Below are 22,287 nucleotides of genomic sequence, written 5' to 3' on the forward strand. Positions count from 1 at the left end.
TATATAGTTATAATAGAAGGAAACATTCCATGAAGGAAAAATATACCTAAAAACAAAGATGATGTGACTTACCAAATGAAAGTGCTGGCAGGTCGACAGACACACAAACGAACACAAACATACACACAAAATTCAAGCTTTCGCAACAAATTGTTGCCTCATCAGGAAAGAGGGAAGGAGAGGGAAAGACGAAAGGATGTGGGTTTTAAGGGAGAGGGTAAGGAGTCATTCCAGTCCCGGGAGCGGAAAGACTTACCTTAGGGGGAAAAAAGGACGGGTATACACTCGCACACACACACATATCCATCCACACATATCAACGTATTGCTGCAACATGTCCAAGTAGGAACATATATATATACATACAGGGTGTACATAAAGCATGGGAACACTTTCAATTATTTATTGCACAAGAACTAAACATTGTACAGATGTCATACATATTTCATTTTGAAGAGAAATTCTGGAAGTTTTTTTTCCCCCAAAAGATTTGATATGCAAATCATGAGTGATCTGGCAGACGTCAATACGTTAATCGAATTCTTGCGATACCCGGCCCAGCATGGCATCATCAACTGTGGCAGTCGCTTCCCGTATTCTCTCCCGAAGCTCTGCTACATCACATGGTAGAGGCGGTATGTACACCAGATCTTTAATGTGTCCCCGTAGAAAAAAGTCACACGGAGTGAGATAGCATGGCCGATCCATGAATGCAGCAGCTCCGTTTTCAGGTATCCACGAACTTCACATTGAAAATGGGGTGGATCCCCATCCTGCTGAAAGATGAATGGAGAGTCCGATTGCATTAGAGGCATCAGCCATTGCTGCAACATGTCCAAGTAGGAACATCCTGTACAGTGCTCTCGGTGGCGGTATACATGGAGAAAAAAAAAAAAAAAAAAAAAAAAAAAAAAAACTTTCAGGGTTTCTCTTCAAAATGACATATGTATGATATTCTTCTTCTTTTCTCCTGTCGGCTCCACTGGTGACACTCTTAATCTCTTCCTTCGTTGATCTCTGGCATATTGGTCGGTGTATATTTGTTCCTCCAATTTTCCTTTCCTTCAACCTTGATCCCCAGTACCAACCAGTCCTTCTTTAGTTCAACAACGTACTTGGTTCCTGTCTTTCCCCTTGTCCTCCCTGCTGTTTCCCACACTCTCTTCGTCATTCTGTCCATGCTCATCCTAATTACTTGTCTAGCAAACCTTGCCCTTTTGAGTCTGATTTCCTCAGATATTGTTCTCAAGTTCCGGTACAATTCTTCCCTAGGTATATATGATGTCTGTACAATGTTTGGTTCTTGTGCAATATATAATTGAAAGTGTTACTGGACTTCATGTACACCCTGTACATGGAATGGGCCATACAAGCACTAGAAAAGAAGTAAATTGTAGCATTTGAGCTATGGTATTATCAGAGAATGCTAAAAATATCATGGACTGACAGAATAAGCAATGAAAAAGTCGTGGCTCAGTTGAGAATGAAAGCTGATCTATGGAAGATATTAACTAACAGGAGGGTTGCATTGATTGGCCATGTTCTAAGACATGAATGACTGATAAATGCTGTTTTGGAAGGGATATTAGAAGGGAAAAAAGTCGAGGTCGATTCAGCCTAAATTTTATTGACCAGCAATAAAAGAAAAAAAGTTGCAGAAGCTACATAAGATGAAGAGACTTGTGGAAGACCAGGCTTGTAAAATGGCCACTGGAAACCAACCTATAGGTTGATCACAGAAGAAGGTTTTTCCTAAAACAAGTGAACTTCATAAAAATACACAGTTTGCTGTATTACATACGTATAAATAATTTCAATAATTATCAGTGTGAGAAGATTAACACTAGTCATAATTTGTTGTTAGTGTACTTTACAGAAATAGTCTGAATGTATAGTGAATGTCTTGTTCCACATCCTGAAGACTCTCCTTAATGATGGGTTTTAACGGTCATGACAGATCAATTAATTAGTTGATTATAATTTTCCAGGTGTTAAATATCTCTAAGTCCTTGTAGATGCAAATAATTAAAATTAAAATTAATTTATAATGAGTATTATTTTTAGGTAGTTTCTACGCTGTTGAATTTCGAAATAACATTCACTATTTAGTTCATGAATTCTCATGTTTTCTAATTGTGGTTGTACCTTGCTAAAATGATACATAGCTTTTTCCACTCACACATGGTAAATTGTATTTAATGATGAAATATTGTTGTTTGAAGTTAGTGGTCTTTATTTGACTTTTAACAACTTAACAGTTTCTTTTCCTGTTTTAGATTACCGTGATGAATGATATAGTTGATGTTAATCCAGAATTTAACATCCTCCACAGTTTGTTTTATCAAGTACATCCCACAAAAGTTATTACAAGCAGTAAATTGTCACCAAAATTTATATCTGCTATAAAAGTTTTATTATGTGGTGATACAGAAGACATATGTCCTGGAAAAGACTTATCTGACCAAAGCAAGCTTATTTTATTGCCTGGGAAGAACTTTCGTAAGTATTAGAATTTAACATATACTTTTTTGAGTAGTTAATAAACATGACAGTGCATTGTGACAAACACATTGTGCATTAAAAGTACACATACAAAAGGGAAAAGCGATGGGAATAGGTTAACTTTATACACAAAGCTCTACCATTATTGAAAAAATGTGATGACAACTAATGGAGTAAATGTAATGTATGAGACTTCCAGTCATTTTCTTTTAATTCACATAATGTTAAAGTCATGAGTTGTACAATAAGAAATTGCAGTAAACCAATTAATTAGGACTTTCACTCCACAATTTTGCCCCGTTTTTGTAATTTTCATTATGCTGCACCTACACCTATTCTTAGAATAAAAATCTAATTAAAATGTTTACATTTCTCTCATGACATTGCAGTGATGTACTGCAACTGCCATCAGGGAAAATGTTTATTTGGTTTGTCACTCTCCCTTTTCCTTCCAAACAGAAGTATAAGCTGTGATTTGTAATCAAGGTATAAAGCAAATAAGCCAGGATTCAGTCTCAGTTAACGTCAAGTACTTGGTGTTGATGTGGCTATTATATGAACCCGGATGCTATCCATGTAACTAAACGTGTAAATACAGTAATTCTCCAGAGTTACACAATAGGCGGGACCAAGCAATAACCATGTAAGTTCAATTCGCATAAGTCAAGGTCCAAGTTTGCATATAAATACAGTCACATTATGTTCAATTGAGACAAAAGGCTAAAGAAAACAGTGTAACTTATGGATAGAAGTTTAATAAAGTGTTCAATAACACAACAAATTACATTGCGGTACAGTATTATGAATTGCAACAATATCAACCAAAGTTATTTTGACATAAAAGGCTTCATAACATATAGCAGTATCACCTGTCAAGTCAAATTTATTTTCTTCTCGTGAAAAATTTCCTTGTAACACACTAATAAAGCTTCTATTCCTCATTTTGTAGCAGAAGTGTGCATTTCATTGGAGTCTATGTTTACTAAAATTTGTAACCAGTTTTCAACTGAACTGAGGTCTTCTGTCAAGTTTGCATCTGCCATTTGATCTTCTGATTGAACTGATTCTAAAGAATCAAGTTGTTCAATGTTTTCCTCTTGCTCATGCATTTCTATAAGCTCATCAGTTGTCAGTTCCTGATTGTGTGAACCCAGCAGGTCTTAAGAGGAACAGGGGAATGACCTGGTGTGTTGCCTATTAATAGCATCATTTGAAATGCGATTTGTTTTAATTAGCAATAACGTTCTACTTCGTGTATGAAGTGATGACCAAAGAAGTATTCAAAAAGAGAAGTTGTCACCCAAGCTGTAGCATTCAGCATCCAAATCACAGGTAACCTGGCTTTAAATATATTTTTTTAAAGCTCTTTGGTTTTCTAAGCGATAAACGTAGAGAGGTTTTAATTTACAATAACCAGCTGCAGTTGAACCAACCATCGCTGTCTGTTGATCTTTATCAGTTTTTTCCTTACCTTTTATAATTGTTATGGCTGTTGATTCTATTAGATCAAACATCTTTTAAAATTGACAAATTTTAATTTTTTCATCAAAGTCTTTGTTAGTTTAATTAACATTCCATACATAACAATTTTTTCTTGTTTTATGCAAGTAAAGCATTTCTGCTTCACTTTTGGATGTCATAGTTAGAATCTATCAGTGAAGTCATCTCAGTGGATAAAACAATTCTGCAGAAAACACATCCAAACTGTCGGAAGCTGAATACTGTATGGGCGAAGTGGGGAAATAGAAGTGTGAAACAGACAAATTGTTGCATAAAACGGTGTAAGGTAAGCTGAGGTAGAAGTACATAATATCAAATGAGCATTAACATGGCTGACTAATACTAAATGAGTGTTCATGTGGATGCTATCCCCTGCTCTTGTGTTAGCCCCAAAAGTATGTAAAAATTAATTGTTTATTGCAGATTTTGCAGAAGTAACTAGGCATTCTGGGTTTTGTTAGTTTTATGTTGTATGCCAAATAAATGAACATGAAGACCCAGAATGGTACTCTAAACCTAGAGTGTTTTGGTCCCCAAAAATTGTAAGTTGCTGTTACATGAGAAAAAGTCCTAATACGAAAATTACTAGATTCAGATTAATATATCCATAGCTGGTTAGACAGTGTAGCATGTTAGCACCACATCCCAGCACAGGTTGGTCGGTTGATTCTGGGGAGGAGACCAAACTGTGAGGTCATCAGTCCCCCTGGCACTTGCCAGAAGCGATTTAGGGAAATCATGGAAAACCTAAATCAGGATGGACAGACACGGGTTTGAACTGTTGTCCTCCCGAATGCGAGTCCAGTGTGCCAATTGCTGCACCACCTCACTTGGTCCCAACACATGTTCAGGCTACCAATATAGAGTTGGTATGGCGTGCGTGACGCAGTCAGGATGATGACGAGAAGATTGTTCTGTTGTGCTTTTCCCTAATTAACATTTAAAATGGAGTTGAGAGGGAGTAGAACCTTTGTTGTTTAGAATTGATGCTGGGGAACAGAGAAGAATTTTTGATAGGGTTGGTGACCTGCCAAGGTAGCAAGTGATTGAACTCTTTAAGCAGACTCATTTACCAGTAGACATGTTTACATGCAAGGTGTCTGCCCACAGAATCTACTAACACATATACATCAACTGGAGCCCTTTTCACTGTGATTTCATCCTGCTAAATGTGGGCTTCCCACTATCAAGACACAAGAGCCATCTATCTTCCTGTTATAATCACTGTTAAATGCACTATCTAGGGTGCCTCACTCAGAGACAAATGCACATGTTGCCACATGTTCTGCCATCTTATGAATCGCTGGCCATTTGGTCCAATTACTATATCACAGGTCCCTTGGCCTAAGTCGGAGACAAGTACCAGTACTATTCAGCCATTTGCTCCTAACTAGCAAGTGACTTCTACTACATGGTATGTGAGATAGGGATGGCTTGTCACTGTTCAACACTATTTAATGAAATGTATGTTGTACACTTGTAAGATTGCTACTTATCTGTCAGTTGTAGTTTTGCCACCGGAGTAATAATGTGTTCTTGTGGATGAAGTATGAGAGTTTGATCAGTAACTGCTGCTGTTTGCCAATGTTTCTGGCTCCTGTCTTGGTGTACCAAGCTTGTTACTGCTTGGATATTTTATTGATACTCTCACACACTGACTGTCGCTGCCCTTTTAAACACTTATTTAGGGTCTTTTCCACTCAGGTATGATTGCACGCAATGCCCTTCATTGTATTTTTGGCCTGCTAGGATATTCTTCCCCACAAGAATGTCTTGATTTCTGTCTAATAGACATAGCTCTCCTCATAAAGGTGAGAACATTGAGGAATTTCTAAAGAAATTAGAGAATGAAATTACAGATTGGTCTGTATGGATATGGAAAAAAATAAGAAAGGAGAGAAGTTGATCGAGTTCTGCAAAAGAAATGGTTCGATCATGAACAACACATGGTTCAGGAAGAAAAAGAGCCAGAAGATAACAAGATATGGGTGGGGTGAGAGAAGGATAAAAACTCTCATTGACTACTTTCTGGTGGAAAAGTAAAACTGTTGACAGTTGATGGATGTAACTGCACTCCTAGGAGAAGCTTTGATGGGTACCATTGAGTAATGGCGGTAAAGACGAGGATGGGTAAAATGAGAGGAATAAAAACAAAATGGGAGAAAAAAATAAAAGTGTGAGAACTAAAAGATAGGAAGGTACAAGAAAAGTTCAGAAGGTTACTTAAGTTCAAAGTCACAAGCACTGAATGTGGAAGTGTGGAAGAGGAATGGGGTATGTTCAAAGAGGCATTTCAGACTATGTAGAGAACACTTGTGGCAGAATGCCTGAAAGGGCAAAGCATAAGGAAATACCATGATGGAATGAGCAAGTGAAAGAAGTATTACAAGGAAAAAAGAAAGTGTGGCATGAGTGGAACAGAGATAAAAAGGAAGAAAATAAGAAGAAATACCAGGAAAGTAAAAAGAAGTATATGAAAGTGGTAGTGGAAAAAAAGAGGAAGAGCTTGGAGGCATTTACAAATGAATTGGAGTAGGATGTTACTGGAGGGGGTAAAAGAATGCTGTATGGAATTACAAGGAGTACCGTATTTACTCAAATCTAAGCCATTCCTGGAAAATGAGACTCGAAATCAAGGGAAAAAGAATTTCCTGAATCTAAGCCGCACCTGAAATTTGAGACTCAAAATTCAAGGGGAGAGAAAAATTTTAGGCCGCACCTCCAAATCGAAACAAAGTTGGTCCATTGTAATATGAGACACAATTTAGGTCAGAGGAATGATGATACAGCTACAGTAGTTTGGCTAGAGTCGTAAGCTTAGCAGTTACGCTTTACCAGGTTTTGCTATGCTTCAGGCGCTCCGTCCGTATTTATACAGGTACCCTTCCTTTTTCACATGCTTCGTCTGGTTTGAATTGATTCCTTATTTTTCTTTGATCTGATAAGTGCCCTTCTCTTTGTTATAGGTGTTTACCTCACTCTAAGCTGAAAATGCATTACAGTACTGTGTCATGCATTGTTTGTCGCATTCTGATAATGAGTGTTAACGGCCTGTTGCAGCTTGCGGCATGACTTGCTTTTGTGAACGCTACTGCCGCTTACGAACCAAATAATAGACTGCATATGATAGAAGATGTTCTGAACGAGAGTTTAGCAAAAATTTTTCTCCGTTTAAAAATCTTTGCAGGCGCCTTTTTAGTACATTACATTCTGCACAAAAATTGGAGTCATCTTAGATTTAAAAATCTAGTCAATTGCCGTGCTTCATTTCTGACTGTATCGCTATTAGGCATAAGAATAATACGAATATAAACATGACATGATATGTATATTGTTCAGCATTTGCTGTTGTCTCACTCTAGTTTCATAGTTTATTAGGCAGACAGGATTTAAATGAGATAGCAGCAAACATGAAAGAATACATGGCAAAATGTTTATATTCGTATTATTCTTATGGTGAAGACAATACTGCATGTGATTCACAATTCATAAAAGTTCCTATTAGCAACCATCTCTTCTCACAGGTAGGAAAAAATTCAGAACATGGAGTTGGCCATATTGACAAACATCCCAGTCTTGCCAGTCGGATTTTCATAGTACATTGAAATGCTGCTACATTCGAAGATGAACAATACGGAATTTGTGTTTACTTTGTTGGATAATGTATGAAAATGCAGTGGTCGAAACTCGGGGCAGAGAAAAAAAGCTCGTCTTCCACCTATTTTTTTTTTTTAGATTTATTTACTGACACAGAGGTTTTGGCGCCAGTATTTATCCTTGTGCCTGCAAAGCATGCCTGTGTAGCGCTACATATATTCGATGACAGTAGTTAGTTGTGGCAGCACCTACCAACATTTTTCAGAACTTCCGCTTACTTCGCACTCTATTCCAAGCAGCAGGCGGTTTTTTGGATTACAAAAACCGGAAAAAAAGATCAGCTTAGATTTGAGTAAATATGGTAAGAGGAGGGAAAGCACTAACACAAAACTGGTGAAAGGGGAAAATGGAGAGTTAATAAAACTAACCAGAGGAGATAAGGGAAATATGAAAAGAGTACTTTGACAAATGGCTAAATGTGAAAAACAGTGTTGAAAAGGAAATAAAAGTTTGGCATGGGAACCTGGGCATGAAAGAAGAGAAAAACAGGAAAAGCACCCGGGTTAGTTGAAATAAGTGTGAATATGATAAAGGCAGCTGCACGTACTGGGCTACAATGGCTGTGTAGATTGCTAAGGTGCATATAGACTCAGAAATGTGTGCCTTTGAAGAATAGGGATAATAATTCAGTGTTCAAGAAAGGAAATAAAAAATTGTGTGATAACTATTGAGGAACCACACTCATATCACACGTGGCAAGGAAAGAAGATTGAGGAAAAGGATGTCAATTAGAAGAGGAGCAGTATTGTTTTCAACATGATAGATCAACAGTGGACCCAATCTTTCATAGGAGACAGTTGACGGAAAAAAACATTGGCAGTATGGGAGACCTCTGGTAATGACATTTTTTGACATAGTGAAGGCTGACGATAGTGTCCCCAAGAAACGCTAAGAGAAACCTAGACGAGGAACGGAACTGGAAAACAATCAGTTGAAATCTTTTAAGCAATATGTGACAAAAGCTTCAGCTGTTTCCAAACTCAAGTTGGAAATTGGAAAAAACTGATTAGTTTAGGACACTTACGGGGTTGAGGCAAGGAAGTGTGGTGTCACCATTATTATTTATAATGGAGATGCCTGAAGTCGTGAAGAGACAAAAGAAGCTCATAGAGGAAGAGAGATAAAGTTATTGCTATATGCTGATGATATTGTGGTGTGGGGAACCAACAGCAAGGAGGTACATGGACAAATAGCAATCCATCTTCAGGCCACGAGTGGCCTACCGGGACCATTCGATCGCCGTGTCATCCTCAGTGGAGGATGCGGATAGGAGGGGTGTGGGGTCAGCTCACCGCTCTCCTGGCCGTTATGATGGTATTCTTGACCGAAGCCGCTACTATTCGGTCGAGTAGCTCCTCAATTGGCATCACGAGGTTGAGTGCACCCCGAAAAATGGCAACAGCGCATGGCGGCCTGGATGGTCACCCATCCAAGTGCCGACCATGCCCGACAGTGCTTAACTTCAGTGCTCTCACGGGAACTGGTGTATCCACTGCGGCAAGGCCATTGCCTGGTACACGGACAAATAGACATATTGATTGAAAAATCAAGAGATACTGAATAAAATGGAGTGTGGAGAAAAGCAAGACTATGATGGTAACCAGAAGAGTAGAAAAGCTGAATGAGAGGATTGATAAAAACATGTTAAAATAGTTTAGACATGTAAAGAGAATGGAAGATGGAAGAATACCAAAATAAGTGGTGAAGGCCAAGTTTGAGGGCAAGAGGGAGATGTAGATCAAGATTGATTGACTCAATAAAGACCAGTTTAAGAAGAAGGAATCTGGAAAGGAACAGAACAATTATAGAAGAATAATGGCAGACAGACAGAGGAAAAGTGGAGAAATACCAATAATCTCGCAATGTGACCGGATGCTGTGTAAAAGGGAAATAAAGATGACAACAATGATACATGGCACTTGGGAGTATTTTTTCTATCATGAGTGCAGCTTCAAACCTTCATCTTCATAGCCCGCTGACAAGTAGTAGCCATATGCTAGTGTCTTGCCTGTCCTTCAGTTGATAACCCGATGAACAGCTGGATCCAAATGTGATATCTTTTCCAAATATCCTGCCCACTGCTCCATACCTTGCAGTTTACTCAGGCCCATCCATCAAGTTCTATATTGAACACGCTGGCATGCCTGTCAAGAACATTCGCCTGAATCTTTTCTCCTCATAATATGGTGTACAACTAAAATATTTCTTTATTAAGACATCTTCTCGCAAAAATACATTAGTGTACCCTACACAAGGTGCCATTAATACAATAAAAAATTTACATGACTTGCTTATACTATCCTGAAAGAAAACAGTTACATTTATACATCATTTATTTTTTATGACTGCTCTGTCATCCATTCTCTAGGAAGCCAGTCATGTATCACCATTTCCTTGTCTCTCTATTACTCACAGCTAGGCAATCTAGTTGTCTCTGGTGAACTCACTACAATTATCTTCACACAAATGGAATGACAACAGCTTCCTTGTCCAAGTTTATCAAATGATTTCTTATATAAATATTTTCAACATTTATATTTGCATCTTATAATATACAGCATTCGCCTCATCCAATACTCGGAACAATATATTGCTAATTTCTCCTACAAAATTAAGATTTCCTGTCTTCTGTCCAGTGTATTAGGAACTTCATTTCCTGTGATCTCTCTACATTGTGTGTACCCCATTAATCATAATATTACATCTGTTTTACTGCTGTTTAGATGCTCCAGTTTATCCTTACATTGTTGATCTGCCTTCAGTCATACTCTCTTTAAGCTGTTAAATGTTTCACCCCATGTTGTCAAGATTTCCAGATTACCATCTTTCAAGCTTAATAGAAGTCCTCATGTGAAACTTGCAGGACTAGCACTCCTAGAAGAAATTATGTTGCAGAGACATGGCTTAGTGACTGCCTGAGGAAGGTAGGAGATAAAGTACTGGTGGAAGTAAAGCTGTGCAGCAGATAACCCGTATGTGTTCCCTTGTTGATGCAACATCATTGTATGTTAAGATCGCAGTGGGTTGAGGATCATCAAGATCGGACTATTCAGTGGAAATATGTTGTCTTGACAGATGATTTTTCACATTTCTTGTTACACCAAGTCAATGGTCGTGTCTGTATACACGGTCATCCAGGCAAACAGCTGCTCAAAACCTGCACTACACCATAGACATAGGCTCATGTAGGCTGTATTTAGCTGGCTTTCCATGCATGGCAGTGGTCTAAGGCACCATGACAGCTGTGGACTATGTGTACATTAATTGCAGATCACCTACATTCCTTCATGCTTGATGTCTTCCCTGGTAGGATAGCTGTCTGTGTCATAAAACCAGAATCACACCACAGTAGTTTGAATATCATGGTAGTGGACTCACTTTGATGTATTGGCTACGCTCTTCTAGAGACCTACGGTACACCGCTGCAAGAAGGGGGGCAAGTTCCTTCGCGTACTCTGTGTAAAGTCGAACTGGTATCCCATCAGGTCCAGCGGCCTTTCCTCTTTTGAGCGATTTTAATTGTTTCTCTATCCCTCTGTTGTCTACTTTGATATCAACCATTTTGTCATCTGTGCGACAATCTAGAGAAGAAACTACAGTGCAGTCTTCTTCTATGAAACAGCTTTGGAAAAAGACATTTAGTATTTCGGACTTTAGTCTGTCATCCTCTGTTTCAGTACCATTTTGGTCACAGAGTGTCTGGACATTTTGTTTTGATCCACCTACCGCTTTGACATAAGACCAAAATTTCTTAGGATTTTCTGCCAAGTCAGTACACAGAACTGTACTTTCGAATTCATTGAACACCTCTTGCATAGCCCTCTTCACACTACATTTCGCTTCACATAATTTTTGTTTGTCTGCAAGCCTTTGGCTATGTTTATGTTTGCTGTGAAGTTCCCTTTGCTTCCGCAGCAGTTTCCTAACTCGGTTGTTGTACCACGGTGGCTCTTTTCCATCTCTTAAGATCTTGCTTGGCACATACTCATCTAACGCATATTGTATGATGGTTTTGAACTTTGTCCACTGATCCTCAACACTATCTGTACTTGAGACAAAACTTTTGTGTTGAACCGTCAGGTACTCTGTAATCTGCTTTATGTCACTTTTGCTAAACAGAAAAATCTTCCTAACTTTTTTAATATTTCTATTTACGGCTGAAATAATCGATGCAGTAACCGCTTTGTGATTGCTGATTCCCTGTTCTGCGTTAACTGTTTCAAATAGTTCGGGTCTGTTTGTCACCAGAAGGTCTAATATGTTATCGCCACGAGTCGGTTCTCTGTTTAACTGCTCAAGGTAGTTTTCAGATAAAGCACTTAAAAAAATTTCACTGGGTTCTTTGTCCCTGCCACCCGTTATGAACGTTTGAGTCTCCCAGTCTATATCCGGCAAATTAAAATCTCCACCCAGAACTATAACATGGTGGGGAAATCTACTCGAAATATTTTCCAAATTATCCTTCAGGTGCTCAGCGACAACAGCTGCTGAGCCAGGGGGCCTATAGAGACATCCAATTACCATGTCTGAGCCTGCTTTAACCGTGACCTTCACCCAAATTATTTCACATTTCGGATCTCCGTCAATTTCCTATGATACTATCGCACTTCTTATCGCTATAAACACGACTCCCCCTTCACTGTCCAGCCTGTCTCTGCAGTATACATTCCAATCTGAGTTCAGGACTTTATTACTGTTTACGTCTGGTTTCGGTCAATTTTCTGTCCCTAGTACTATATGGGCATTGTGACCGTTTATTAATGAGAGCAGTTCTGGGACCTTTCTATAGACGCTCCTGCAGTTTACTATTAGCACATTAATATTGTTATTCCCTGTTGCATTTTGCCTACTCCTACCTTGCCGCGTCTCAGGAGGCATCTTGTCAGGCCTAGGGAGGGAATTCTCTAACCTAAAAAACCCACATGTGCACTCCACATGTACTCCGCTACCCTTGTGCATGCCTGACCTATTCAGGGGGACCCTACGTTTCTCCACCCGATAGCGGAGGTCAAGAAATTTGCATCCCAGATCTCCGCAGAATCGTCTGAGCCTCTGGTTTAAGCCTTCCACTCGGCTCCAAACCAGAGGACCGCGATCGGTTGTGGGAACGATACTACAAATAGTTAGCTCTGATTCCATCCCGCGAGTGAGGCTTTCCGCCTGTACGAACTGAGGATGACCTCTGAACCCAGACGGCAGGAGTCATTGGTGCCGATTTGAGCAACAATTTGCAGTCGGGTGCACCCAGTGCTCTCTATCACCGCCAGCAGGGCCTCCTCCACATCTCGGATGAGACCCCCTGGCAAGCAGACAGAGTGAACACTGGCCTTCTTCCCCGACCTTTCCGCTATTTCCCTAAGGGGCTCCATCACCCGCCTAATGTTGGAGCTCCCAATAACTAATAAACCCCTCCCCCGTGTGCCTGCTTGGACCTTGCTGAAGGAGCGGCCACATATCCACGCACAGGCAGAGCGGGTGATGCCACACAGCCAGCCTCCACATTGACCCTCCGCCTCGTGCGCCGCGAACGCCACTGAACCCACCACTCCCCTTGGGGAGAGGGTGGCCCAACCGCGCCCGGTACCCGCGAAGACGTCTCGACAGCAGGGACAGTGGGTGAAGCATGTAACACCTGGGGTGTACCATGCGACGCTCCAGACTCCCCACTGCCACCACACTCCGAGGCAGCAGCCTGAAGACGGCTGACCGCGGCCATCAACACGTTCAGCTGTTCAAGAACAGTGGCCAGCTCCTCCTGCGTCCGTACACAGCAGTCACACATCCTATCCATCCTAAGAAATCAATTTACTGTAGAGAGTTAATCAACTTTTAACTAGACTGCTAATTCACTAAAGGCGGCTGATTGTTGACTGAACTGTGGTTGCTAGCCACTTCTTGTAGAAAACAATGAAAATAGCACTACCTGTCTCTGGACTGTATTGAAAACAAACACTAGCACTACTGGCACTATGATTGACTAAAGGGATTCTCTCTGACCCGAAAGTTCTCAGTCCAGTCATAAATTTCACTTGATACCCCATATGATCGTACTTTTAACAGTAAGTGTAGGTGTAGTACAGGGTCAAATGCTTTTTGGAAATCAAGAAATATAATGTTTACGTGAGTGCCTTGATACAAAAATTTCAGTACGTCATGTGAGGAAAGTGCGAGTTGGGTTTCACATGATTAATGTTTCCAAAATCCATGCTGGTTGGTATTGAAGAGGTCACTCTGTTCGAGGTACCTCATTATGTTTGAGCTCAAAATATTAAGATTCTACAACATATTGATGTCAAGGGTATTGGATGGTAGTTGTGTGAATCCTTCTACTACCCTTCTTGTAGACGAGTGTGACTTGTGTCTTTTGCCAAGAACTGGGCACACATTTTTTGTTCAAGAGATCTATGATACATTGTTGTTGGAAGAGGGGCTAACTCAGTTGCAAATTTAGTATTAGCATAGGTGCTGGTACATCACGATTGAGCACAACAAAATGGGGAAAAAAGTTGCCTGGACTGATGAGATGCAGTACACTTTGACACGTCCTGCTGGCAAGATACACTATGTGATCTAAAGTATTCAGACACCCCCCCATAAACATACGCGGAACTCACAGACTTTGGACGTGATCAGGTGATTGGATGTCACTTGTGTCATATGTCTGTACACGAGATTTCCACACTCCTAAACATCCCTAGGTCCACTGTTTCTGATGTGATAGTGAAGTAGAAACATGAAGGCACACGTACAGGACAAAAGCGTATAGGCTGATCTTGTCTGTTCACTGACAGAGATTGCCGACAGTTGAAGAAAGTCGTAATGTGTAATAGGCAGACATCTGTCCAGACCATCACACAAGAATTACAAACTGCATTAGGATCCACTGCAAGTACTATAACGCTTAAAGCGGGAGGTGAGAAAACTTGTCTGCTCATAAGCCACACATCACACAGGTAAATGCCAAACGACACCTCGCTTGCCGTAAACATTGGTCGATTGAAGAGTGGAAAAATGTGGGGAGTGACGAACCACAGTACACAGTGGTGCAATCCAATGGCAGAGTGTGAATATGGTGAATTCCTGGTGAACGTCATCTGCCAGCATGTGTAGTGCCAACAGTAAAATTCAGAGGTGGTGGTGTCACGGTGTGGTCGTGTCTTTCATGAAGGGGGTTTGCACCCCTTGTAGTTTTGTGTGGCACTATCACAGCACAGCCTACATTGATGTTTTAAGTACTTTCTTGCTTCCCACTGTGGAAGAGCAATTTGGGGATGGTGATTGCATTTTTCAGTACGATCGAGCACCTGTTCATAATGCACGGCCTGTGGTGGAGTGGTTGCATGGCAATAACATCCCTGTAATGGACTGGCCTGCACAGTGTCCTGACCTGAATCCTATAGAACATCTTTGGCATATTTTGGAATGCCAAATTCATGCTCGACCTCACCAACCAACATCGATACCTCTTCTAAGTGCAGCACTCCAAGAAACCTTCAAGCAGGTGATTGAACGTGTGCCTTTGAGAGTGGAAGCTGTCATCAAGGCTAAGGGTGGTTCAACACCAGATTGAATTCCAGAATTACCGATGGAGGGCACCACGAACTTGTTAAGTCAATGGTCCGCCGCTCGTGGTCTCGCGGTAGCGTTCTCGCTTCCCGAGCATGGGGTCCCGGGTTCGATTCCCGGCGGGGTCGGGGATTTTCCCTGCCTCGAGATGACTGGGTGTTTGTGTTGTCCTCATCATTTCATCATCATCCAGGAAAGTGGCGAAATTGGACTGAGCAAAGATTGGGTAATTGTACGGGCGCTGATAACCACGCAGTTGAGCGCCCCACAAACCAAACATCATCATCATCATCGTTAAGTCAATGGAGGGCACCATGAACTTGTAAGTCACTTTCAGCCAGTGTCTGGATGCTTTTGATCAACATAGTACATTGAAAACAACCTGAGGTGATGCTTTCTGCTTGCTGACGTGGTAGGTTGTGGATGTTTTCTCAGGATTACAATTTTTTGCAAAAGAGCAAATACATGTATCTCTGAAAAGAAAAATTAATACATATAAAACTTAATCAACAGTATCAGGACATTAGTGATATTATTAAAGCTATAATGAAGTGCAAACATAAAGTGTGTCCAGCATTATCTTTAGACAATAAGCAAAATACAGATTTAAAAAAATCAGACAGTGCAAATAGAATTTGTACTCTGAGGGTTCTATATAAACTTTTTTATGTATATAGATAATAACAATAATTTCATGTGGCTCAATGGCCTGGTGCAAGTCTTTTCTATTTGATATCACTTTAGCAACTTACATACCTGTAACCTACCCCAGTTATCTTTTCGGGGAAAGAGAACTTACGATTTAAAGTGGACTCCAAACCACGTGTTGTTTCTGGCAATTCCTCACATTGTTGAGGGGGTAAAGGCTTGGTTAAAATGAAGTCCATTTACAACCAAGATCCAGTCTTGAGTCCTCTCCGTTTCCAGACACTCACTTTTCCAGTAGACCACCAGGCAGACATAGTTATAGTGCATGTATGTGTCTTGAAGAGTGAGTTTGCAAGTATTGAAATGTGTGACACATATGGCCATATCTTTTGATTGCTTTGACTTTTTGAATTATATGCTCTGTCAAGGGACTGTAAATGGGGATATTTGACATAAATTTCAACTGGCTACCCCTACCCATTCCTGAAAAGAAATTAGGTTTTCATAGACTGACAACAAATGATAAAAAAATTTATGTGATATAATTACAGATTAACAATTTTCAGATTTTTTCCTTTTCCTTGTACTGTGAAAGCTTGCTTCTTGCCAAATTTCATGAATCTAGATCAATGGTAATTTCTCTATTGGTTTTGATGAGTGGATTTGAGTATAGAAATATATGGCAGAAGTGGCTGTATTTTGATTGCATTGACTAAGAAACTTAAATTTTTCACACCACCAAGGGACCACTTCAGAATGTGACATAAATTTTAGCTTGATACTTCTACCTGTTGCTAAGAGAAAGGACTCTTTTAACAGACAGACAGAAAGACAACAGAGTGATCCTATAAGGGTTCTTTTTACTGACAGCAGTATGAAATCCTAAAATACATGTTTAAACTCAAGAATATTGAAATCAGAATCAATGACAGACTGTAGAAATTAGGGCTGAGATAAAATTGTCATAGTTCGCATGCATAAGAAATATGCCTGTACACAAATACCTCAGAATGATGGTTACATTTTGTTATCCATGCAAAATTTACTAGGTGATAGCATTTTACATTGCACTTTATCATTTAAAAATTCATGTCACTCACAGATACTCTGCTTAGTTGGTATCCTAACTAGCACTTCATAATCTTCACAAAAAAGTGCAGCAGCATTTTCTCTTGTTTGCTTACAATGGATGTTCTTCAGCTTGACATCATGCAGCATGAGTGTGTTTGTAAATGTACACTGCCAGTCTACATATAAAGGCATGCCTGCATTGCTGTAACAGATGCACAGCACACTCCATGTTCGCTGAATTGGTGTAATGTTAATAGCATTGTGGAGTTGACAGCAGAGCAGCATCATGTAGCTGGTGTGCACCAACATAAGACACTGTTGTGCAGGAGGGCATGTATCAAGGTTTATCATATGCTGAAGTACGAGGGTTGGAACTAATAGTGGCAACTATGTTTGTATAGCTTGTACTAAATAGGTACATGTTTCAAAGTTTTACTGACCTTCAAAGTAATCACCAGCATTGTGTATAACCTGTTGCCAGTGATGTGGAAGTTATAAGATACTCTTAGCAGTGCCAGTTGTGTTGACAGTTCAAGCAGCGCGGTCTATTGCCTAACGAATTTGTAGCAGTTCTGAAGCTAATGCCGTCAAGTGTTTCCTTCAGTTTAGGAATCAAGTTGAACTTAACGAGCGCTTAAGTCAGGGGAGTGCAGTAGGTGGTATAGCACTTAGCAGCCCGATCAGTCAAACAAATCAGTAACAGCTTGCACTGTACGTACTTGAGCATTGTCCTGCAAAATGATGGTCAGGTACTGCAGAAAGTGTCATCACTTCTGTCTCTATGCTGTTAATTTTTAGACCACAACCTACAACCAGCTTAGGGACAGAAGTGATGACACTTTCAGCAGGACCTAACCATCATTTTGCAGGACAGTGCTCAAGCACATACCGTGCTCTTCTGGATGTTCGGAAAAACTACTGCAGATACACATTTGGGACATGTTTTATTAGATTTGCCAGACCAATAACAACAAAATAAATGGAAATCATTCTGTACTTTTTAACTTCATACATTTTTGTGATGGCTCCATATTAGTGAAATAGCTAAATTTTAGGCAAAATCTTTTATTAGCCGTAACTCCAGGATTAAACATTTGCGGACCTATGTTTACATGGACTTTTTTTCTTTAGTTTTGCTTGTAGACCAACATATTAAAATATTTGCATATCTTTGAGAATCATCCTGTATATTGAATCTCTTATTATTTACACACAACCATTCTGTTAAGCCATGATTATGTGGAAGTAACACTTCTCAGCTCGTACAGTCTTCTTTTGAGCAAGATCACCCTGTATTTTGTTTCTTTGCTTTCTACAGTGTTTGTTCATACTAAAGAACATGGAAAAGACTTTGTTAATCCGGATATAACTTCATGATTCATAGAAGTCACAGCCTGAAAATTTACACTGAATTTCACACAGTTTTCACATGTGGGTTTTATGCCAAAAGGTTATCTTACTTTGTAGTAACTCATCACTCAGGAAGTAAGTTGTAGTAAGACAGAAGTATATCGAAAGTGTAATATGTGGTGTCCACTATACACGGAGGTGACAAAAGTCATGGGGTAGCAATATGCATATATACAGATGATATTGGTATCCTGAACATGATATAAAAGGGCAGTGTATTGGCGAAGGTGTCATTTGTATTCAGGTAATTCATGTGCAAAGGTTTCCAATGTGATAATGACGGCGCAACAGGAGTTAACACACTTCGAATGCAGAATGGTAGTCGTAACTAGAGAGCAGGGGACATTCCATTTCAGAAGTTGTCAGGGAATTCAATATTCCAAGATCCATAGTGTCAAGAGAGTGCTGAGAATACCAAATTTCAGGCATTACCTCTCACCACTGACAGTGCAGTGGCTGGTGGCCTTCACGTACTGTCCGAGAGCAGTGGTATTTGCATAGAGTTGTCACTGCTAACATACAATCAACATTGCATGAAATAACTGCAGAAATCAGTGTGGGACATATGATGAACATATCCATTAGGACGGTGTGATGAGATTTCTCATTAATGGGCTGTGGCAACAGGTGCCTTTGTTAACAGCATGACATTGCCTGCAACACCTCTCCTGGGCTCATTACCATTTCAGTTGGACTGTAGATGACTTGAAAACTGTGGCCTGGTCAGATGAGTCCCAATTTCAATTGGTAAGAGCTGATGGTAGGGTTTGAGTGTGGCACAGACCTCAGGAAGCTGTGGACCCAAGTTTTCAACAAGTCACTGTACAAACTGGTGGTATCTCCATAGTGGTGTGAGCTGTGTTTACATGGAATGGACTAGTCCAACTGAACCAACCATAGACTGGAAATGGTTATATTCGGCTACTTGGAGACCACTTGCAGCTGTTCATGGACTTATTGTCCCCAAAAAAAAAAAAAAAAAAAAAAAAAAACAGTGGAATTTTTATAGATGACAATGCACCATGTTAGAACGATCTGGAAAATTCAAGAAAATGGTTTGGCCAGCCAGATTGCCTAACATGAATCCTATCAAACATTTATGGGACACAATCGAGAGGTTAGATCGCGCGCAAAATCCTGCACGGGCAACACTTCTGAATTGTGGATGGCTATAGAGACAGCATGGCTCAGTATTTCTGTAAGGGACTTCCAGTGACTTGTTGGGTCCATGCTTTGTCAATTTGCTGCACTGTGCTGAGGAAAAGGAGGTCCCATATGATGTTAGGATGTATCCCACAATTTTTTTGCCACCTCAGTGTACAACCTCTTGTATACAGCTGTTTAAGCAATTGGGCATATTATAACAGCCATACAATGGATTACTCCCTTACGGAGTTTGTTACGGTAGAAATCACAGATTGAAAACAACATTAGCATTGATAGATACACACTGAGGTGACAAAACTCATGGGACACCTGATACCATGTTGGACCTCCTTTTGCCTGGTGTAGTGCAGCAGCTCATTGTGGCAAGGATTCAACAAATCATTGGAAGTCTCCTGCAGAAATATTGAGCCGTGCTGTCTCTATACCCATTGATAAATGCAAAGGTGTTGCTGGTGCAGGATTTTGTGCACGAACTGACCTTTCAGTTATGTCCCACAAATGTTTCATGGGATTTATGTTAGGTGATCTGGGTGGCTGAATCTTTTGCTCGAGTTGTCCAGAATGTTCGTCAAACCACTAGTGAGCAGTTGTGGCCCAGTGACATGGTGCATTGTCATCCATAAGCCAAAAGCAACCAGGACCCAATCCATTCCATATAAACACAGCCGATACCGTTAAGGAGTCACCACTAGCTGGCACAGTGCCTTATTGACAACTTGGATTCATGGCTTCGTGGGGTCTGCGCCACATTCAGACCCTACCATTGGTTCGTACAAACTGAAATTATGACTCATCTGACCAGGCCATTGTTTTCCAGTCATCTAGAGTCCAAATGACATAGTCATGAGCCTAGGAGTGGCACTGCAGATGATGCCGCACTGTTACCAAAGGCAATTAAGGCAGTTGTGTCAGTCTTCAGCTTCCATAGCCTATTAACGCCAAAGTTCGCTACACTTCCTAATGGATGCCTTCGTCATATGTGCTGCATTGATTTCTGTGGGTATGTCACACATTAAAACTTGTCTGTTAGCACTGGCAACTCTACACAAGCACCGCTGCTCTCAGTTGTTAAGACAAGGCCATCAGCTACTGCATTGTCCGTGGTGAGAGATAATGCATCAGATTTGGTGTTCTCAGCACACTATGGACCTTGGAATATTGACTTCTCTAATGATTTACAAAATGGAATGTCCCATGTGTCTAGCTCCATCTACCAATCCGTGTTCAGAGTCTTTTAATTCCCGTCGTATGGCACCGTATCACCTGAGTACAAATGACAGCTCTGCCAATGCACTGCTCTTTTATGCCCTGCGTACATGATACTTCTGCCATTTGTATATGTGCATAATATCACTATCCCATGACTTTTGTCACCTCTGTGCAATTTTAGAAGAAATAATGGTTTACACTATCTGTCAGTGTGATTGCAGCACAGAAGGAAGTGAGGTACTAAGCCAGAAAAATTATTGGTTACCTACCTGATGATGTAAAGAATTTAACAGATAATAAAATTCACTTCAGTCAGTAACAGAAGTCATATTGAGAAAGGAAGAGAGATGTTGAAATAGTAAAGCATGTTTGTATGTAAAATTAAAAGAAAAAGAATTAAGTAGTAATCATGTAAATGGTTAGCATGTTGCTATATTTTTCACTGAGAAAGTGTACTATAATTGTGAAACTGGCGTGTGCGCATCAAAGTGAGAGGCCACAGTTATCATGTAAGAACATGCAAATAACTTACAAACATAATTTCAACATGCAGTGAAGTACTTCAAGCTATGTTTGGCAATTCCAAAAATACAGCTCCTTCTTGCAATAGACAAAGAATTTGAAGAAAAGATGAATTTTCTGAGTTGTATTTCAGCAGTGGATGGCAAACATGTTAGAACATTTTGTCCTGGAAAAAATGGCTTGCAGTTTTTTGACAACAAAGAGTTTTTCGATGTTGGTCAGTTATTTATGTGTTTCATAGATCATATTCATGATAAACATTATGATGTGGAATGTGCCACCTGGACAAACAAAGAAACATATTTAAAAAAGAATATTAATATGACTACATGCTAGCCATTTATGTTTTTTCCCCCTGTGAAAGTGCTAATTTTTTACGTTCTAGAATTCTTTTTTGGTGTAGAAGGAGTTGTTAAAGGAGAAACATCTTTCATCTACATTTGAAAACACTTCTACTATCTGTCAGACATTCTGTTTCCCAGGGCAGATTGTCAAAGAGCTTTAAAGCTGCACATTTCAACCTTTTTTTCCAACGTTAGAAATAATATTATTTCCCCTTCTAATGTTTTACTTGTGAATAACTCTTTTACTCTCAACTAATATTCATTAGTGGATAGTTTTACTGTGAGCCTGTGGTTAATATTCCCAGCTACTTAAAGAGACACTTGCAAGATGTATGTGTGTGAACCCCACATAATTTAATCACTTTCTTTTCTGCAGTGAATGTTTTCACCCATGTCAGAAGTTGCACCAAAACATTAACCTGTAAGACATCAGCAAATGAAAATGTGTAAGATATGTTAATGCACTACCTTCTCTAACCCCAAAGTTGGTAGTTATTCTTATGGGAAAAGTAGCAAACCTAAATGTTTTAGAAGGTCTACTATATGCTTTACAAAGCTAGCCCCTTTTATGTAAAACCAGAGAGTAACTTTCGCAAAAACATTATTTCCTGTTTTCTCTGTTGATGGTTCTTTTCTAGGCTTGTCAGCAATGCTTGTATCATCTGCGGACAGGACTAACATTCTGTTTCCT

At 39.9% G+C, this 22,287-nt stretch overlaps 1 protein-coding gene and 1 pseudogene across 1 annotated transcript in view; one reads left to right on the top strand and one right to left on the bottom strand.

Annotated features, from left to right (window-relative positions):
• LOC126088258 (mutS protein homolog 5-like) overlaps nucleotides 1-22,287 on the top strand; it is a 230,114-nt gene that overhangs the window by 21,940 nt on the left and 185,887 nt on the right. Inside the window, exon 4 of the mRNA XM_049906387.1 lies at nucleotides 2,277-2,499. Within this exon, the coding sequence (XP_049762344.1) occupies nucleotides 2,277-2,499 (223 nt within the window). The remainder of the gene's footprint in view (nucleotides 1-2,276; nucleotides 2,500-22,287) is intronic.
• Nucleotides 9,053-9,170, bottom strand: LOC126089651 (5S ribosomal RNA; annotated as a pseudogene).

Source organism: Schistocerca cancellata, chromosome 6, assembly GCF_023864275.1.
Source record: "Schistocerca cancellata isolate TAMUIC-IGC-003103 chromosome 6, iqSchCanc2.1, whole genome shotgun sequence".
In the NCBI taxonomy this organism is placed as follows: Eukaryota; Metazoa; Arthropoda; class Insecta; order Orthoptera; family Acrididae; genus Schistocerca; species Schistocerca cancellata.